This window comes from Neopsephotus bourkii, unplaced genomic scaffold, assembly GCF_033783945.1.
Source record: "Neopsephotus bourkii isolate Nb327-2 ecotype Australia unplaced genomic scaffold, CSIRO-AGI_Nbou_v1 NB_1825, whole genome shotgun sequence".
Taxonomy (NCBI): Eukaryota; Metazoa; Chordata; class Aves; order Psittaciformes; family Psittacidae; genus Neopsephotus; species Neopsephotus bourkii.
In genome coordinates this window covers 10,773,861-10,790,821 of record NW_026902298.1, presented here as the reverse complement: position 1 = coordinate 10,790,821, position 16,961 = coordinate 10,773,861, and the positions used below count along the sequence as shown (strand labels likewise).

The 16,961-nt window shown below is 43.6% G+C and overlaps 1 protein-coding gene across 3 annotated transcripts in view; it reads right to left on the bottom strand.

The window, feature by feature from the left end:
* AMBRA1 (autophagy and beclin 1 regulator 1) overlaps positions 1 to 16,961 on the bottom strand; it is a 130,774-nt gene that overhangs the window by 21,552 nt on the left and 92,261 nt on the right. For all 3 annotated transcript variants that reach the window (XM_061343529.1, XM_061343530.1, XM_061343532.1), the window contains one exon: positions 7,066 to 7,205. In XM_061343529.1, coding sequence (XP_061199513.1) covers positions 7,066 to 7,205 — 140 coding nt within the window. The remainder of the gene's footprint in view (positions 1 to 7,065; positions 7,206 to 16,961) is intronic.

Genomic DNA, 16,961 nt, shown 5'->3' with positions numbered 1-16,961 from the left:
ATCTCCAGGATTCATAGACATATTAAGTGGAATTTTATGAAGGCATCTTTCACCTAATGCCATCATTCACCCTGGATATCAGATTCACATAGAGAAACAGAAACAGAAATGGAATAAAAAACAATATCAAAATGGAAATACTATTCCAAGCCTCCGTATTACCATACTACTTCTTCATCTGCAATGACTGAGCCTCTTGGCACTTGGGAGTCCCTGCACAAGCTGGAAGTAACTCATTTCAGTTTTTTCTTAAATGCACAAATAACAAAATCCAAATATAAGCTTTCAGGATGCATCTTCAGTGCAGAATTGGCCATCTTCCCCTTTTGCAGTCCTTTTATCAATGAAAATAATCTTTTCCTCTCATTTGGAAAATTCAATGTATCTTGTGGCTAAAAGTCCAGGGCATGCATACTTTCAGTCACTCAGCCCACGGTCAAAGGCCACTGTGCAGATGCTGCCTTTCAAAAGGCCATTTGCAGGAAGGACTCAGACATTACCAGGCTCTCCAGCCGCCCCAGTTAACAGTTGGGAGAACATTCCCTCTGCAGGGTTGCTAATATCCCTCGGTTACACATGAAGGAAGACAGCTCCTCCTTCTGTCTCGTTGTTTACTTCATCCTCCAGAAGCTATTCTTAAAAGGCAAACAATGCACCAGAGCTTGTGCTGCTGGGGGGCATCACTGCTAGAGGCTGAAGAGCCTAATGGAGCCAGCCAGCAGAGACACAGCTGGATAGATTACCATCTCTTTACCGACATGGATAACTAGATACAGACATATTGTCCCCATTACTAGATGAGAGGATATGCAGTTCTCAAGGGGAGGTGAAAAAAAGAGGATTGGTATGGACAAACAACTGCAATGATCCGCTGCAATAGGAATTTATTGCAAAGAAAACTATACAGGATAAGAAGAGGAATTTATTGTGAAGGAATAGGAATTTCGGGGCATAGAAATTTATTGTGAAGAGACTTTTCCCAGAATAATTTCACATTAGAGGCAGATCTCACCACAAAGAATTAAAATATGCACACTGCATAGCACTGAATCAGTTTGAGACTTTCCACACCTACTTCCCAATGAGAGAATTCCAAGGGATGCTGCCTCTGAACCAGATGCTCAGGGAGTATTTTAATTCCATTACCAGAGGCTCAGTCTGCTGAAGAAATCCCTCCTCTCTCCTGCCGATGCCTGCATTACACAGCTAGCCCTAGACAAGGTGTTTTCAGTGCTTGGTTTTGAAACCAAGCATTGGTTTCAAATGCTTTCTCAGAACACAAGTTTTTGGATTAGTATTTTCAGAAGCACATGAGCACTGCACCCTTCCAGAATGTGCTCCTCATGGGGTGGGTATGAGGTGATTCTACTGTATAAGACACTGGATTTCAATCTGTGCTGCTAAATCAAAAGATTCAGGAACTAAATTAAACCTTGAACTATTTAGAGCCAAGAAAGACGCACAAAACCTCAGCAAGCACTGGAATTGGTCACAGTTACAGAGGATGCCAGGCAGCCTGTGGTGGGGGGAGGTAGCCATGGGGAGGCTGAAAAAGCACTAGCAGGACACAGAAAAGTCAGTGTGCTGCAGGATAGCACAGGAGTGGGGGAAAATCACAATACTCTGTACCATCTCCTGTGACAGACCTTCAAGCCACAGTGAGTAGCAGATGGTAGTTCACTTTGTTTGACAAGTGGAGCACACTCCTCCAAGTGGTGTGCCTAAAGGGATTCCTTTAGGATCTCCCAATAAACATCACTGTCAGGAATTTAGTGTCTTGATTTAGCTCAATGGTGCCCACCCTTTAAAACATGCCAGCCTCTGAGCCTTTCAATACCACACTTCTGGACTGAAGACAAACTCATTCAAACTCATCCAAAAAGCCCAGACTATCATGTGTTAATGTGAATCCATGTGCAAGCTTTAAGAGAGCAGGCTCATGATCTAATACGTATGCAAGTCTATCAGTTGGCAACCATCTGTACACTGAATCATTACAAGAGTGAACTGCAGGACCCTCAAAAAAGGAACAGGCTGTCACAACCTCATACAGTCTGCAATCTGTTTCCAATCCACATAGGAGGACCAAACCTCTCATCAGCAGGAATCTCAGACCTGAGTACCCTTGCTCCAGCTTAGCATCATTACAACCGGTCAACAAGCAACAAGACAAGCATGAAGCATTCCCTGAAGATACTTACACTGCCTGTGATCTACTGAATTCTATTCATTACTTCGTGAATATTCAGGACTTGCAGATGTCTCCCTCTGAATCGGCTTCCACACTTTGTGCTCTGTCCCCAGTGGTCACTTCCATGAACCTTCTCCCAATGGCTCCCTATCTTACATGGTGGCTGATGACTTTTTCAAACAAAAATGAACGATCAAACTTATGGGAAGTAAATTGCTCGTCCTGCTGGTCACCTGCAGAGCAAGTTGCTTCCAAAAGCTGGGTTCCTGTCCCACAGGAACCCAGGCCCCTGGGTTCTTTCACACAGACTGTTCCTCAAACGGGCAGTAATTCAGCAGGAAAAGTAGGTAAAATGTTAAACAGGCTACAGAGACCTGCTCTCAGATGAACAGTTTATTTATCCGCAAGCAAGCGAAACCAGCAGCTAAATAAGCAAAAGACAAGAACATACGCAGGACAGGCAGACACTGCTGAACATCTGCTCCACCACCTTTGCTGTTCATTATGCTCACTTGGAACAGTATTTATTCACAGACATTAGGATCTCTGAGTTTTCAATACAAGTCTGCATCTAATACTGCATATTCAAACATATTAATAAACAAACTGGTTAGCCTTTGAGTGTCTGGGAAAGGAGAAACTTTCCTGATATTACATTACAAGTTTCTTCCAATTTAATCACACAAATAGCACAATTTAGTAAGTCAGGAGTCACCCCAAAATCTAAGGAAGCCTAAAGACTCCTTTATACAGCCCTGCTGGGGTTCTATCTTTTTGCTAATATTTGTTCTATCCTCATAGCTACTGTACTGCCTTAGGAATGCCAGTCTCTTATAAGCTTCTTTCAGGCCCATTAGGTGCATTTCCAAGTGTGGATGAGCACTGCTGTCACCACCTCACCTCCCTACAGCACAACAGCTCTGAGAGCCAACTTGTCAACACCTGTTTAGACATGGATCTTGGGTTTAAAATACTGAGAACTGCCTCACAGCTCAGCCGTCCAGTTCCACCCCCAGTCACAAGTGTTCAAGTCATACACTTGTCTCCCTGCAAGGCAGCCAGACTGCATCTCCAAACAGCTAAGCCTTGTGCGCCCACCCAAACTGTACAGGCTACTGCAGAAATCAGCTGGTTAGAACCTTCTTCTGGTTTGCAGACACAGTTGGTTTATGCCTCTCTGTTCTCTAATAAAAAGTATATTTAGATAGTTCTCTTTTCCTGGAGATTTATGGCTGGCTATATAATCCCCTCCTTTTCAGCCCTGCTAAGGACCCCAAGCTGCAGGTTTTCTTAGCTAAAAATGCTCCACTGACCCCACTAGCAGCTACTTTTTCTCACTGTTCCAGTTCAAAATCAGTGCTGAATACAGATACGCAAATGCTAAACTGTTCCAGCTTATGTACATAGTGTTTTCTACAGTGATACTAACATTTTCCTATCTCTGTTGTAAGCATCCTGTGTCTCATCCTAGTACTAATCTTTTTGTTTTTATAGCCTCATATATTGATGGCTTAATCACCTACAATCAACTCAAACCTCGGGTCTTTCTCCTCCTCTGTCATTTTAACTACTCAGCTCAGTGTTATTAGTCACTAAGTGCACTTTGTACTAATAAGTTCTTATTTCTATAGCTCCAGTCACTTTCAAGGCAATGCGATTCTTGTGCAATACTCTGATCCTTCTCCACAATGACAAGGCTTAATGTCACATCCTCTGCAAATTTATTCAGCACACCCTTACAAGGTATTAGTGTAAATAGTATTAATAACCAGCCTCAGAACAGGTTCTTAAGGAAGTCCATTAATGATGTCTTTTGTGACAGAGTCCAGCTCTCAGTTGTGTTGTATTCTTTCCTTTAGCCAGGCCTTTACCTGCTCTCTACCAGATCTTATTCTAATACTAATTCTTTACAAATTAACTAGATTTACTGTAGTTCCAACATGGGAACTACTTACTAAAACACAGAGGTATTGGTCTGGAGCAAGTCCTTAGTTGACCCTTGAATTATAAAAAACACATTTAATTCTCAAAGACCAACCTGCTATGGTCCACCATAGCCAAATCACAATGCATTTGATTTCACTTCTCATGGGTTTAATTTTCCTTTCCTTCAAAATATACCAAATAAATCTGTGTACCAAGTTCACATCACGGATCACCAACATAACCTGACCTTCCCCATTTCCATCTGCAACGACAGCTGCCATCAGGGCTACCCCAACTTATCAATATAGGCCAAACCAGTTGATTTTAATTACTGTTTCTTTACAACTCTAGAAGGACTACTTGCACAGCTTCTCATTATGAGCCCATGGAGCAAGTTATGCCTTTTTTCGGTCAGCTTGTGCTTGCAGACTACTCATCTCATTTTCCCTAAGCACATGCTTTTCAAATCCTGTATTTGAGACACAGGTGCTATTTCAACCTATTTATGTGATCCCTGTAGTAGTCTGTTTCAAATGCCTCCAGTGTACATGGGAAAAAAGACCCAGGGAATTATAACCCTCTCCACTGTTTGCTACTGACCCCCATTTTCTTTGGCAAATTAGAACAGTGGGGGTGCTTTCAGCAGTACAGTGTTTTCTTGATCCCTGCTGTGTGCCAGCCTAGCCCCCATACAGTACTCTACCAATTGCTGAATCCTTTATTTAGTATTTCTCTTCCTCTGTATTACTGTGTATGGAAGCTACACCAGTGTTTTTCATCTTTCTCCCTCATTTCTCATGTTGAAGTCAACAAATATGCCAACTTCAAACCAAGTCTACTAAGCCAAGAGCTACTGGGGTGGCATCAACGTGTCAGGATTTTTCCCTTCTCTGAGGATCTTCCGAGTAGATATGTGGCAGACATCACAGCCAGAAGCCACTTCTGCTCTGATGCAGCCTCACTCACTCGTGTTCTGATGTTAGACCCTCAATGCAAATTATACAGCTTGGTGAGTATCTACACCTTCATGCAGAAGTTTGTAAGTCATCCTGGCTGTTGTTGGTCTATAAAATGGTGTGGTCAAGAACATAACATATGAGATGTCCTGCTCCAAAAAGAACCCATTAGCACATGGGAGGTCTGCACCAGAAGCATCAGTCACTTTAAACCACCAGCAGGAAACCTGTTGAAGCATTTCTGTCAAACTACCAAGAAATCTCCCACCTCTACAACCACCTTCTTTCACATTCATATACAAAAAGTTTGGTTTTGTTGAAATGACTGCATGATTGTTGCTGGAATAGAAGTATGGAAATAGAAGAGTGCCATAGCAAGATGGTGTGCTACGAAAGTTCCCCAGAGATGCTGAAGAAGGACTGACACTGCTTCTATAACATACCACAAAAGTGTACCTGTTGTGTCTTTAATTAGTGAGGTGCCACATAGAGACATGTCACTTAGCTTAAGGCTACTGCAAGCACCAGAATGGATACCTAATGTAGGTGTGGCAAGCCACAACAGTCAGACCTAGTTCAACTGTGCAGCATTCAAAGCATCCATGCTCAGGGAGACTTCATTTCCCTTGGGTCTCATCCAAGTTCATCACATGAGTTATAATCAGTAGACTAGATCTTACCACTTCTCTATACTGACAAAAACTTAGAATAACTCTGGAGTTGGTGAAGAGAGCCATTATTCCTGAATAATTCTGCTTAGAAAGTACAGCAACTGTTCTTGAAGAAAGCCACTTATCCTGGAAGAGTGATTATAGCTTATTCCATAATAATATCTTGTAGAACTTCATGTATAAATAAGGCCTTGATGAAAGATTATGTTCAAGAGAACAAGAAGGCTGTTTGAAGAGCGCTGGCATTCTGTGTGACTGAAATTGGTCCAATCTGAATTCCAACCACAGATTTCACTAGAAGGCTGTACTGAGTTAGTCACTATTACAATTGTATGTATTCATTCTGATATAAGAGAGTGGCTCTACACTGCCCATATGAGCCTCCTCAATCACCACATGCCTGATCTCACGCGCAACAGATGGAGTCCACATGCATGTGGTAAGACCCCCAGCAGTGCTGCAAGGTTTTAGCTGCCAGCTTTTAAGTTACAAAGAACTTCAACAAGTGAAACATAACCCAAAAAGAATACCAAGTTAAATAACTGAAGCAGAGAAAACCCTCAAGTGGTCCTGCAGCATGAAAGAAACACTGCTCCAAAACAAGCATCTGCACAACACAACGGAGAAAAGGGTCTCAACAGAGTATGGTGCAGACTCCCCAAGAACACTGCTCAGCCATCATCTGTGCCACACTACATCTGAATTAGCTTGTGCTTAATTGCAAGTTTACAAAGGGTCAGTTACACCTTTCATGGTGCTGTACAAATAAAGGAGAGCTCAAGTCTACACATCACACCGCTACACTTTGAGAACCAAAACAATTCACTGGCTTGCTCATAATCATGACAAAAATCTTTGCAGTTGATACAATCTCATGCTTGATACTGTTAACAAGCATTCGGTAACTCTAGGTCAGCAGCTTTCAACCTGGTTGGTGGACTCCAAGTGGTCCAATGAAGCTGAGCAAAGCAAGCGTATCACTAAGAGCTCCAATTTGCTGTTCCCATTGGAAACTTTTACAAGTCCATAAATTCAGAAACTGAGACACATTTGAAACAAAGGATCCAGAACTAGGAACACATGGGAAATAAAATGAGCTGAAGAGATGCATTTCAAAGAGCCTCAGAAGTTCATAATCAACAAACCAAACACTGATTGTAAGAGATTCTGGTAAACACTATGGCAGTCCAAAAAGACCATTACGAGTTGGGGTTTTTGGGTCCCTCAAGTGAAATGTCTCAGGCAGTAAAAATCCATCTTATCTCTGCTGCCCTAAGAACAGAACAGCCAAAGCAGTTGCATCTCCATGTAAAGCACTTACTCTGGTCGGCAAATCACCAGGTCCCCTTTGTTGGTGCCATATGCCAATCCCAGGCCCGGCTCAGGCAGCCAGCGAGCAGAGTTGATGCTGACATGTCTTCTCTGGTCGGCAGGCATCGGGTACAGAACGTTGAAAACTCTCTGAAACAATAACAGGAGATTACTTGACAGGACAATACAAGACAGGAGAGCCAGAGAGGCTCAAGCAAATGCTCAGTCTTCCTGCAGCAGCACAGCTAGCCAAGAAGACTACAACGCTTTACAGGATGTTGCAAGAAACCATGAATCCAGCAGCGAGAGTAAGCTAGAAACGCACATACATGCACCCCCTAAGTGTTTAATAGACTGACTTGCACACAGCTGTGGAGTAGAAGAAATTCTTCCCCCGGGAGAATCTGCGTGTCACTCAGTAGGCTGCAGAGTCCTATTCAAACTAATTAAACAAAGTGATGGGGACAAGTGGTATAGTCATTAGAAAACAGGCAGAACAGCTGGGGCTCTTCTGGCCTTCACCTTTTATCTTAACTCATTAGTGTGGAACAGGAATCTAGCAAGTACACAGGGGCCTTCAGCCTTAAAGGTTTATTGCTTCTAAGCCAAGCTTTATGCAAATATACAGTTCTCTCCTTTTTTAAGCATTTAAACAGCCTTCTGACAACGTTTCAGAGTTTGGTCAACCCCTCACCAACAATGCATGTGAGAAAATCAAAACCCCTCAGTTAAGGTCCCCCTCCAACACCATCCAGTAAGGTAAGATGCTGAAGAGCTTCTAAGATTGCTGGTAGTTAGCACAGCTGCAAGCTGCATTAATGCAGCTGTCTGAAAACCCTGTGCACATGAAGGACCAAGAGCAAACTCTGCTCTTGGGTCAGCACTAGATTGATTTCCAAAGTGTATGAGCTTGAAAAGCAAGAACGTTGAAGTGGCGCATTATATCTACATAGATACTGTCCTTCTCCAAGAAGCTAATGTCTTTTGTACAGCACAATGCTTTCCTGCACTCTGATATCCAGCAACCAGAACTCAGTATACCGACAACATTATTTAGCTAGAAAATATAACACATGTAGATCATGAAAACAAAGGTATAGAAGTGGGAAAGTAAGTTTGGCTACCAGGAACAGGGACAAGCTGTGCCAGTGAACTGGGCCATCAGAACATGTTCCATCATGGCTTCAGAAGGGCAGGACTCAAGACTGCATTTACAAGTCCAAATCATTAACAGAATTTCTGCAGAAATGGCTGTAGGGTTTAAACCTGTAATGACTGCAGGTAACACAGACTTCAAATCTAGAGTTTAAATGGGCTAAGTCCCAGGTTAAAGATGTGTTTTACTTTAGTTTTTAATGGTGAGCAACCATCCATCCATCACAAAACATGTTTTGCAGACCCCTCAGAAAAGAGGACGGTGCTGGACCAGGAAGCAGGGAATGGAATGAGGATGTACTGGAACGACAGCATAAAGGTAGATGGGAATGCAGGTCAACCATTTCTGCACTGCTGAGGTGGCTTGAAGTAATAATTACAATTCTTGTGGGTGGAACTCATCAGCTACCATAACAAACTGGGACTGTTCTTCTGTAGGTCTACTGCCCACCCACATCTTGTGTTTGACAACTTAACCTGAAGTCTGAGGCAGAAACCACTTAGCTGTATGCCCTCCAAAAGCTAGTACGCAGAACCTTCATCTCGACCACCATAATGCAAAGTAAATCAGAGCAAAACAATAGCTACATTATGTCCTGTCGTCTGTAATACAATTTAACCTCTCCTCTGAGGAAGCCACCACATTAAAGGAGAAAATGTCCTTCAGGATTTCTCTGTATGACAGAAGCTGATCACTCTTCACCCTGGCTATCACTCAGCAGTCAGTCTATTCAAACAAGCTTGGTGTTTGGGTGGAAGGAACATGTCCTTACAGGTTTATCTAGATCTTACCCATCTCTACCATGGAAGAAAAAGAATTGGGGAAAAACGATGAGATGTATGATGCTAACATCTGTTACCATGGAGATTATGGTGCACTCTGATGGGAAGACTGGATTTTGAGGAGGAGGAGGAAGGAGGAGAAAAGGAGGGGTCTGCCAGAGTTGGAAGCATAAATTCATAAAACAAGCATTCCAAAACTCTCAAGAACTGCAAGGGTTTTCCATCACATCCTTCTTCAGCAAGTCAGAAATGGTTCCTCTCCTCCTGAGAATGGCTTTACAAGGTATTACAGCTCAAGAAGCTGCTTTCCTGGGCTAGCCACAAGCTCTCCTCCACAGGAGAGTTTGCAGAGCTGCTGTCCCACATGCTCCCCCACCAGCCATGACAAGGGGGGAGACCTGCCAGCTACAGTTGAGTAAATAGCACCCCACAGAAAGTGCTGCCAAGGACACGGGTCTGGTTCTGACAACCTGCAAACATGTTGGCTGAGGGCAGAATCCCAAAGGCAAGAAGGCTTAACATTTCTTCGTAAGAATAGTTGCTTCATCACTCCACTCCATTCACTTCCAAACAGCTTGTCATGCTGAAGAGCTCCCCTCCCCTGCCGCTTCCCACTCCCACGCTAATGGGACAACTCCATGCAGTGTTAAGGGTGATGACATCCGTGCATGTGGTAATTAGTACATAAAAAGAGAAAGCAGCTGTACTGGCATAATCACCACTCGCAGCAGTAACCAGGACCCAGCTAATCAATCTGATGCAGTCATACAGACTGGCTCTGGCAATTGTATCCATTAGCAAGACCCCCTACTCTATCCACAGATTAAAGTTTCTTCAACATCGGCAGGTCTCTCTTTTGAAGGAGGGTCAGAAGCCTGCCAGGAAGCATTATTCTCCATAGATCACAGCTAATTCCTCTTGGATTTTTTTTCTTGTCTTTTTGTTTCCATTGCTAAATCCTATTAAAAGTTACTGAGCTATTTCAACCAAAGAAGCTAGCCTAAAACACATCACAGAGTGACTGCAACTCTTTGCCAGTGGGATTGTCTGTGCTTTCTAGTTGTAAGCTTCTAGCTGTAATATTCAACTCATTACAGGAATCCTACACTAACATGATTCTCCAGCTTCTAGGTCAAGAGATTGCTGCCAACCCTAAAACACTCTTAAAACCATCACTTGGTAATTTACCAGTTCCATTTCATTGGGCCTGGTCCCTATTTGCAGGCTATGCGTAACAGCCATACTGATGGCCAGGGGTTCAAGAACCACTGTTGTATAAGTCACTAATCTTTAAGGCACTCACCACACTGCACTACAGCCTCCAAAGAGGTTATTTTAATAGAGTGGTATTTTAATTTAGGAGAGATATTATATTGCACCATACTTTATCAGCCCATAACCACTGCCAGTAGTCACAGCAACCTCTTCACCATAACCAATCTCAAACTTGCTCTTAGCACCACTACAATAGTGATTCAGTAATACATAGCCACACCATTAGATGTAGGAAGTCAGCATTTTGTGAAGTTGACAGTTGTGTTTACAGATGCTGTGTGAAATAGAGGTTTGAATGGCATCTTTCTCTAACTACAAACACTGTGAAGTCTGAGGAGTAGGAGCCTCTGAACTTCCCTGTGGAAGCTGAACCCCAAACAGGCAATGTAAGTATAGCAAGCTGTTCTTTTCCTGGCAACAACAAACATTTAAATGTCATTTCTGCAGGCAAGAAAGGTCCTACCCCTTCCCTTTAGGGGATCCAGCCTGGATTACACAGAACAGTTGCTTGACTTGTGCAATATGTTTGTAGAAAACCCTGTCTCTGGTGATCTCCCCACACTACACACACACTTCTGTCATTTCAGGGAATCCATCTCTCCTGTGAGTTCAGGGGATGTCAGCAAGATTAAAAGGTCGTCTTCTACAAATATTGAAACTGTCTAAGTAGCCAAGGTTCCACACAAAAGGCACACTACTCACTACAGAAACAGCTGGCTGCTTCCATTCTACATCCCTAAAATCATGACGTGTATGGGGAGGTTTTGTTGAGTAATTCATCTCTGCACGTCTCTTGTTTTCAAGGAGTGCAATAGTAGCAACTACTTAACTCTTCAGTGTGCCTTTTCCATCCTCCCTGATCAGGAGTGGGCAGCTGCATCATCTCCTGAACTCCCTAAGGCTCATTTCATCACTTCACAGACACTTCTTCCATGTTGAATTCAGCAGGGGAGAAGATGGGTCAGAGAAAGCAGAGCTGTAAGGCATGTGGTGTGCACAGGCCACCTCGAGTCCACTGCTGCTGCTCCCCCCTCAAACTTGTCAGTGCTGGCACATCAGTACTGTAGCACTTGTCACAGTCACCACTTAGGTATTAAACTTAGGTATTTATATTTACTTACAGCAGAGAGCGGAGGAGAGGCTGTGTCACAATCAACAGCCTCAAGGAATCTTTCCCAGTGATCTTATGTGGGAAGAAGGGGACCCAGGCCACAACACTCAAGCACAGAGCTCAATTTGTACTTGCCCTGGAAGGGTAAGAAAACTTCCTGCTAAAAGCCTCTGCTCTGCAAGCCCTAGTTATTGACCTAGTGCTTCGCTCTTCCCCTCCATCCCAGGGAAGCTGCTGCTATTTAATAAAGCTCTTCAATTTCCACCTTTCCCCTCCATTTCTTGGGTGTGCCAACACTAAAAAGCTGGAGAGAGCAATTGCCAGGATCCTGTCAGTCATCAAAGGAGCAGCAGGCTGTCCCAAGCCTCTGCTACTGCTGCCAGTTGGCAATGGTGATCAACTGGTCTGAACAGCACCATGCTTGGCCAAAGCAGAGGCACCACGTCCTCTGCCCAACTGTCTCTTTGCTCAAGGCCCTCCCATCACTAAGGAGAGCAATGAAAAGCAGGGGAGTGCTGAACACTACTTGTTTGGCAGAGTGGGACCTTTCTTCTCTCTGGCACACAGGAAAGGGAAAACATGCTTTGAAGCTGGAAGAGAAGAGAATGTTGGCAGAAGCGGGTAGGGAAACTCAGCAGGAATACTTGCTTGTTATCTTTTTAAATTCAATAGAGACATTTCTGCTCTTGACTAGATGCGTCGCCTTCCAAGATGCCAATACATTTCAAGCAATTACCTTTGCTTAGCCCAAGCAGTAAGTTGGGCTATTAGATCAGCCTTGATAAAGACTGCACAGGGAGGGGGTGCAGATGTTTTCTCGTTTACATGGGGAAATCTTTGTCAGCCACGAAGCTCCATCCTGACGGGTAAAGGAAGAGGAAAGCCTGAAGCTTATCAGGTGGGTTTATCAGGCACCAGCCTAAAATATATTTATTCATTTTGCAACAGAATCAGTGCTGTCACCAGAGGCTTACTGACCATGAAAACACACAAGAAGAGAAACATCTAATGTGCTAAAACCAACAGAAACCTCATACTGGGAGGACTGTTAAAACCTACAGTTTCACAGCTACTCTGACCTGGGTTGCAAAGAAAAGAACTTCAGAAAGGAGTATTGATCTCTGCTGGATGGGATTACCTTCCTGGCAGCTTACATTCATACCTCATGCCTGCACAGATGTGATGTTTATGTTGGTAAACAGTGCTCTTCATATGGATACAGGCTATATCACTAAAGTAACAGTAGAGGCTGCACAGCTTTACCGATGTACCCACAGCTAAACCAGATCCTTCAGACAGCACAGGTACCTCATTTTGTAACACTTCAGCAAACTAAGCTACATGGAATACATAATGCAGAAGAAGCCCTAAAAGCACAGCCAATTCACAACACTGTGTAATTAGGTTGACTAAAAGCACACCTCCAAGAAATGCCTACGTATAGTTTGGAACTACTCGAAGAGCATTAAAACAAATGCAGAAAAACACAAACTGCATTTGTATTTGCCAGATGAGGTCCAGCAACAGGACAAAGGCGTAAGGAAAGCAAAACCAACAGCAGCACAATGAGGACTGCACACATTTTGCATTATCCCACGTGTCCATCTTCTGCTCCACAATCTGACCTTGAACAAGGAGTTTCAGAAGTTTTAGTTCATCTTTTTTGATTGCAAGCATCTCACTGGGACTGAAAAGCACCCAAATCAAATCACTGTCTGTTTTTTGGCCTTACTCACCCCAATAGCGCGTTGCCACTGAAAGATCATCCCTGATTTTTTTAACGTCCATGTGTTAACTATTCACCTCTGACACCAGGGCATCAGATGCTATCAAGCATCTACCACTCGACTGAAAGCACTGAATGTCCTTTACTTAGCTGCCAGGAAGTCAGCTGCATCACTGACTTCTACAGTGCTGCCAATTAGTTTAAACAAGTCTGTGGCTTTTTAAGGTCCAGAAGCATAATAAGAAACAGGCATCCTAACCTGATCTCCTTAATAAATGACACCAATCCTTTTTTGCTAAGATTACATTCCTTACTCTGCCTTCTATTAATGAATTTCACAAAAGCTGCTGAAATTCAGGCTGCTGCCTTGCACTGCCACAAAGCCCAGAGCCCTCTGCAGCAGTTTAAGTCTAGCTTGTCTAAAGCAGAAAGCCTTTAATGCAAATTCCTTAGGATAACTGATCAGCAGCTCAACACAGTTATTCGTAAGAGAGTGTGCATCGGTGTTCTGAAACAAGGCAGGTCTCCCCTTTGTTTGGAAGGAGTCTCCTTTCTGTATGAATACACAGATAAATAAAAAGCCCTGCATTTCCCATGGTCAGAGAGGGGAAAACATTGCTTTTTTGCCCCCAGTCTTCCCCTAAGCAGCAGGTTGGTCTCAACCCTTCCCCCATGGCTGGTTCCTGCTAACAACATACACATCTTTCCATTAGATCTTCTCTGTTAAATTGGAAGAAGCAAAAATAATGCACTTATCTTTTTGGATTTGTCAGTCTTATTCTCAAATGGATCTTATCACTTAATGCTCAGCACAAACAAAATTTCTTTCAACTCCATTTATCTTCCCCAGCTGCAACAGGATCACATATGAAATTCGTTCTCATTCTTTACCAACACAACAGACCTCTTTCTGCCTTTTTCTGCACCTACTGTCAGTGTAGCTTGGCTTTTTGATCCACAGTGAATTAAACAAGAACTAACCCTTTATTTTCATCATCAACCAAAACCTCAACTATGGATACTTGATCCAGTTCTGAAAACAGGTCAGCACCTGAAGTTTCTGCAGGACGGACTGAGAAACTTCCTACAAAGGTAAAACCTTGTTGTTCTTGTTGACCATACACAATCACATAAAGATCACTCTCAGATCAGGAAAAGCCTCATTACAGCACACCTAACTCTTATTTCTTTAGGCTAGGTCTTGGCATTGTGAGTGAGTTATTTATCTCACAAGCCTGCCATGCAACTACTACACGAGAAAGAGCTTGAAAATACCTAGTGGGAAACTTCCAAGCATGAACAAGAACTAGATCTTACAAAGAAACAGATCATCTCGGGTAACAAAGCTCTCTCGCAGGAGAACAACACAATGGCAGTGAAGTGGCTCATTAATTTACTACCTGTCCCCCTATGGCTGCAAAACCAGGGTAATACCTCTAAAAAGCCCTTTAGGGGACTGGCCCAAGCTCAGATCTGAAACCTAGGGCTGAGTAAGCAAGAACTTGCTAAACAAAACAATTGTCCTTTCAACTGTGTGTTGGAACAGATGAAAATAGAGAAACGGGAATGCCAAAGGGGGTGTTAGCGTGACAGAAGATAGGTGTGTATATACTGAATACAGATGCACAAGTGAACTGAACTGTGCAAACAGCCCCCAGCTAGTGCTATCTCTTGCAAACATCACTGACAGCTCTCAAACCTGGAACCAGAAAAGCATGGTCACTTCTATAGCAAAAGGAATGACAAGCTTCAGTTTTGCCCTTAACTCAGACTGCAAACCAAAAGCAGCACCTGTGAGTTCCCCATTAAATATCATGCTGAGACTGTAACAGCAGAATCTACACTATGTTAAAGATCTAATGACAAGAGCAAAGGATTCGTGCACAGCTGCCATTCCACCCCACCCTCTGTCTACTGAGCCTCTACAGAACGGCATACAAGATCAAATGTCAACAATATGTTGATGACAGAGCTACATGCATCCTCATCTAGGTGAAGAGGCTGTCATCCAGCTGCCTACACGTCTGGAAGGCATAAATACTGGAGGAAAGAGCTGGCTTAAATTTAAATCAAGAAAGATGGCAGAAAGAATTACGGGGAAACAAAAAGTCTTCATGAAATTGAAAACCTCTTCTCAGCCCATAGCCAGCTTAGTGCGAATCTGGTAATAATTCACTTCAGCTCCCTTCTCCCTACCTGATCTGGGCAAGACGACTGCACATAATCTCAGATGAGAAATCATTATTTACCATGATTTCTTCTACCTAGTTAAAACTACGTACCCAACTGCCCCACAGCTAACTATCTCCTATGAGGCAAATGGGCTGAAGGCCTTACCTGAACTGCAAGAGCAGTTCAGCTCTCCTAATACTGGACCCCATCTTAAAGAAAAAGGTCTTAGTTCTCAGCTTCACATCCCACGAAGTGAAAACATCCTGAATAGATGTCATTAGCCTTTCTCCTTCATGCCAGTTTGGTAAAACTGGCACTGCTCCCATGCTTAACCATCACATGAGCTAACAATACAATATTTTATGAAGGGATCCTAAGAAGTTTTACTTTTTCACAGTTTCTTCTTAGTTGTGTCTTATCAACCTTCATGCAGACACGGATGAATCGGTCAAGGCAGCAACCTCAGTACTCATACAACACACCATTCCTGCATCTACACTTAAATGTGCTCATCTGTGCAAATCTTCATGCCATCTGTAACACCAAGGTGGAGCTGCATTTTACAATGATGATGAATACAGCTCTTTCTTACAACAATCAACATGAGCAGTGCTTAACACCATGGGCTTTGGATATGCTTTGTTTTCCTAAGGATACCTGCCAGAGTCTGCCAACACACTGGAGGGATTTCCCACATCAGTCAGGAAAGGATTCTGTCCCCATGCCCTCTTCCTAGTATCATAGAAAGGTTTGGGTTGGAAGGGACCTTAAAGCTCATCCAGTTACAACCTCCTGTCACGGGCAGAGACATCTTCCACTAGAGCAGGTTGAACACTGCCAGGGATGGGGCAGCCACAGGTTCTCTGGACAAGCCCTGCTAGCACCTTAAGACCCTCACAGGGAAGAACTTCTAGAATCTAGAATAGTTAGGGTTGGAAAGGACCTTAAGATCACCCAGTTCCAATCCCCTGCCATGGGCAGGGACACCTCACACTAAACCATATCACCCAAGGCTCTGTCCAACCCGGCCTTGAACACCTCCACAGATGGAGCATCCACAACTTCCCTGGGCAACCCATTCCAGTGCCTCACCAACCTTACAGTAAAGAACTTCTTCCTTATATCCAATCTAAACTTCCCCTGTTTAAGTTTTAATCCATTACCCCTTGTCCTATCACTACAGTCCCCCCCAGCATCCCTATAGGCCCCCTTCAGATACTGGAAGGCTGCTATGAGGTCTCCATGCAGCCTTCTCTTCTCCAGGCTGAACAGCCCCAACTTTCTCAGCCTACCTTTATACGGGAGGTGCTCCAGTCCCCTGATCATCCTCGTGGCCTCCTCTGGACTTGTTCCAACAGTTCCATGTCCTTTTTATGTTGAGGACACCAGAACTGCACACAATACTCCAGGTGAGGTCTCACAAGAGCGGAGTAGAGGGGCAGGATTGCTGCCTTCAACCTGGTGGTCATGCTCCTTTTGATGCAGCCCAGGATACGGTTAAACTTATTAGAACTTCTTTCTAATGTCTAAATCTCCCCTCTGTCACTTAAAGCCATTCCCCCTTGTCCTGTTACTACATGCTCTCTCCAGATTTCTTGTAGTCCCTTTAGGCACTAGAAGCTGCTCTAAAGTCTCCCCTGAGCCTTCTCCAGGCTGAATCAGCCCAGCTCTCTCAGCCTGTCTC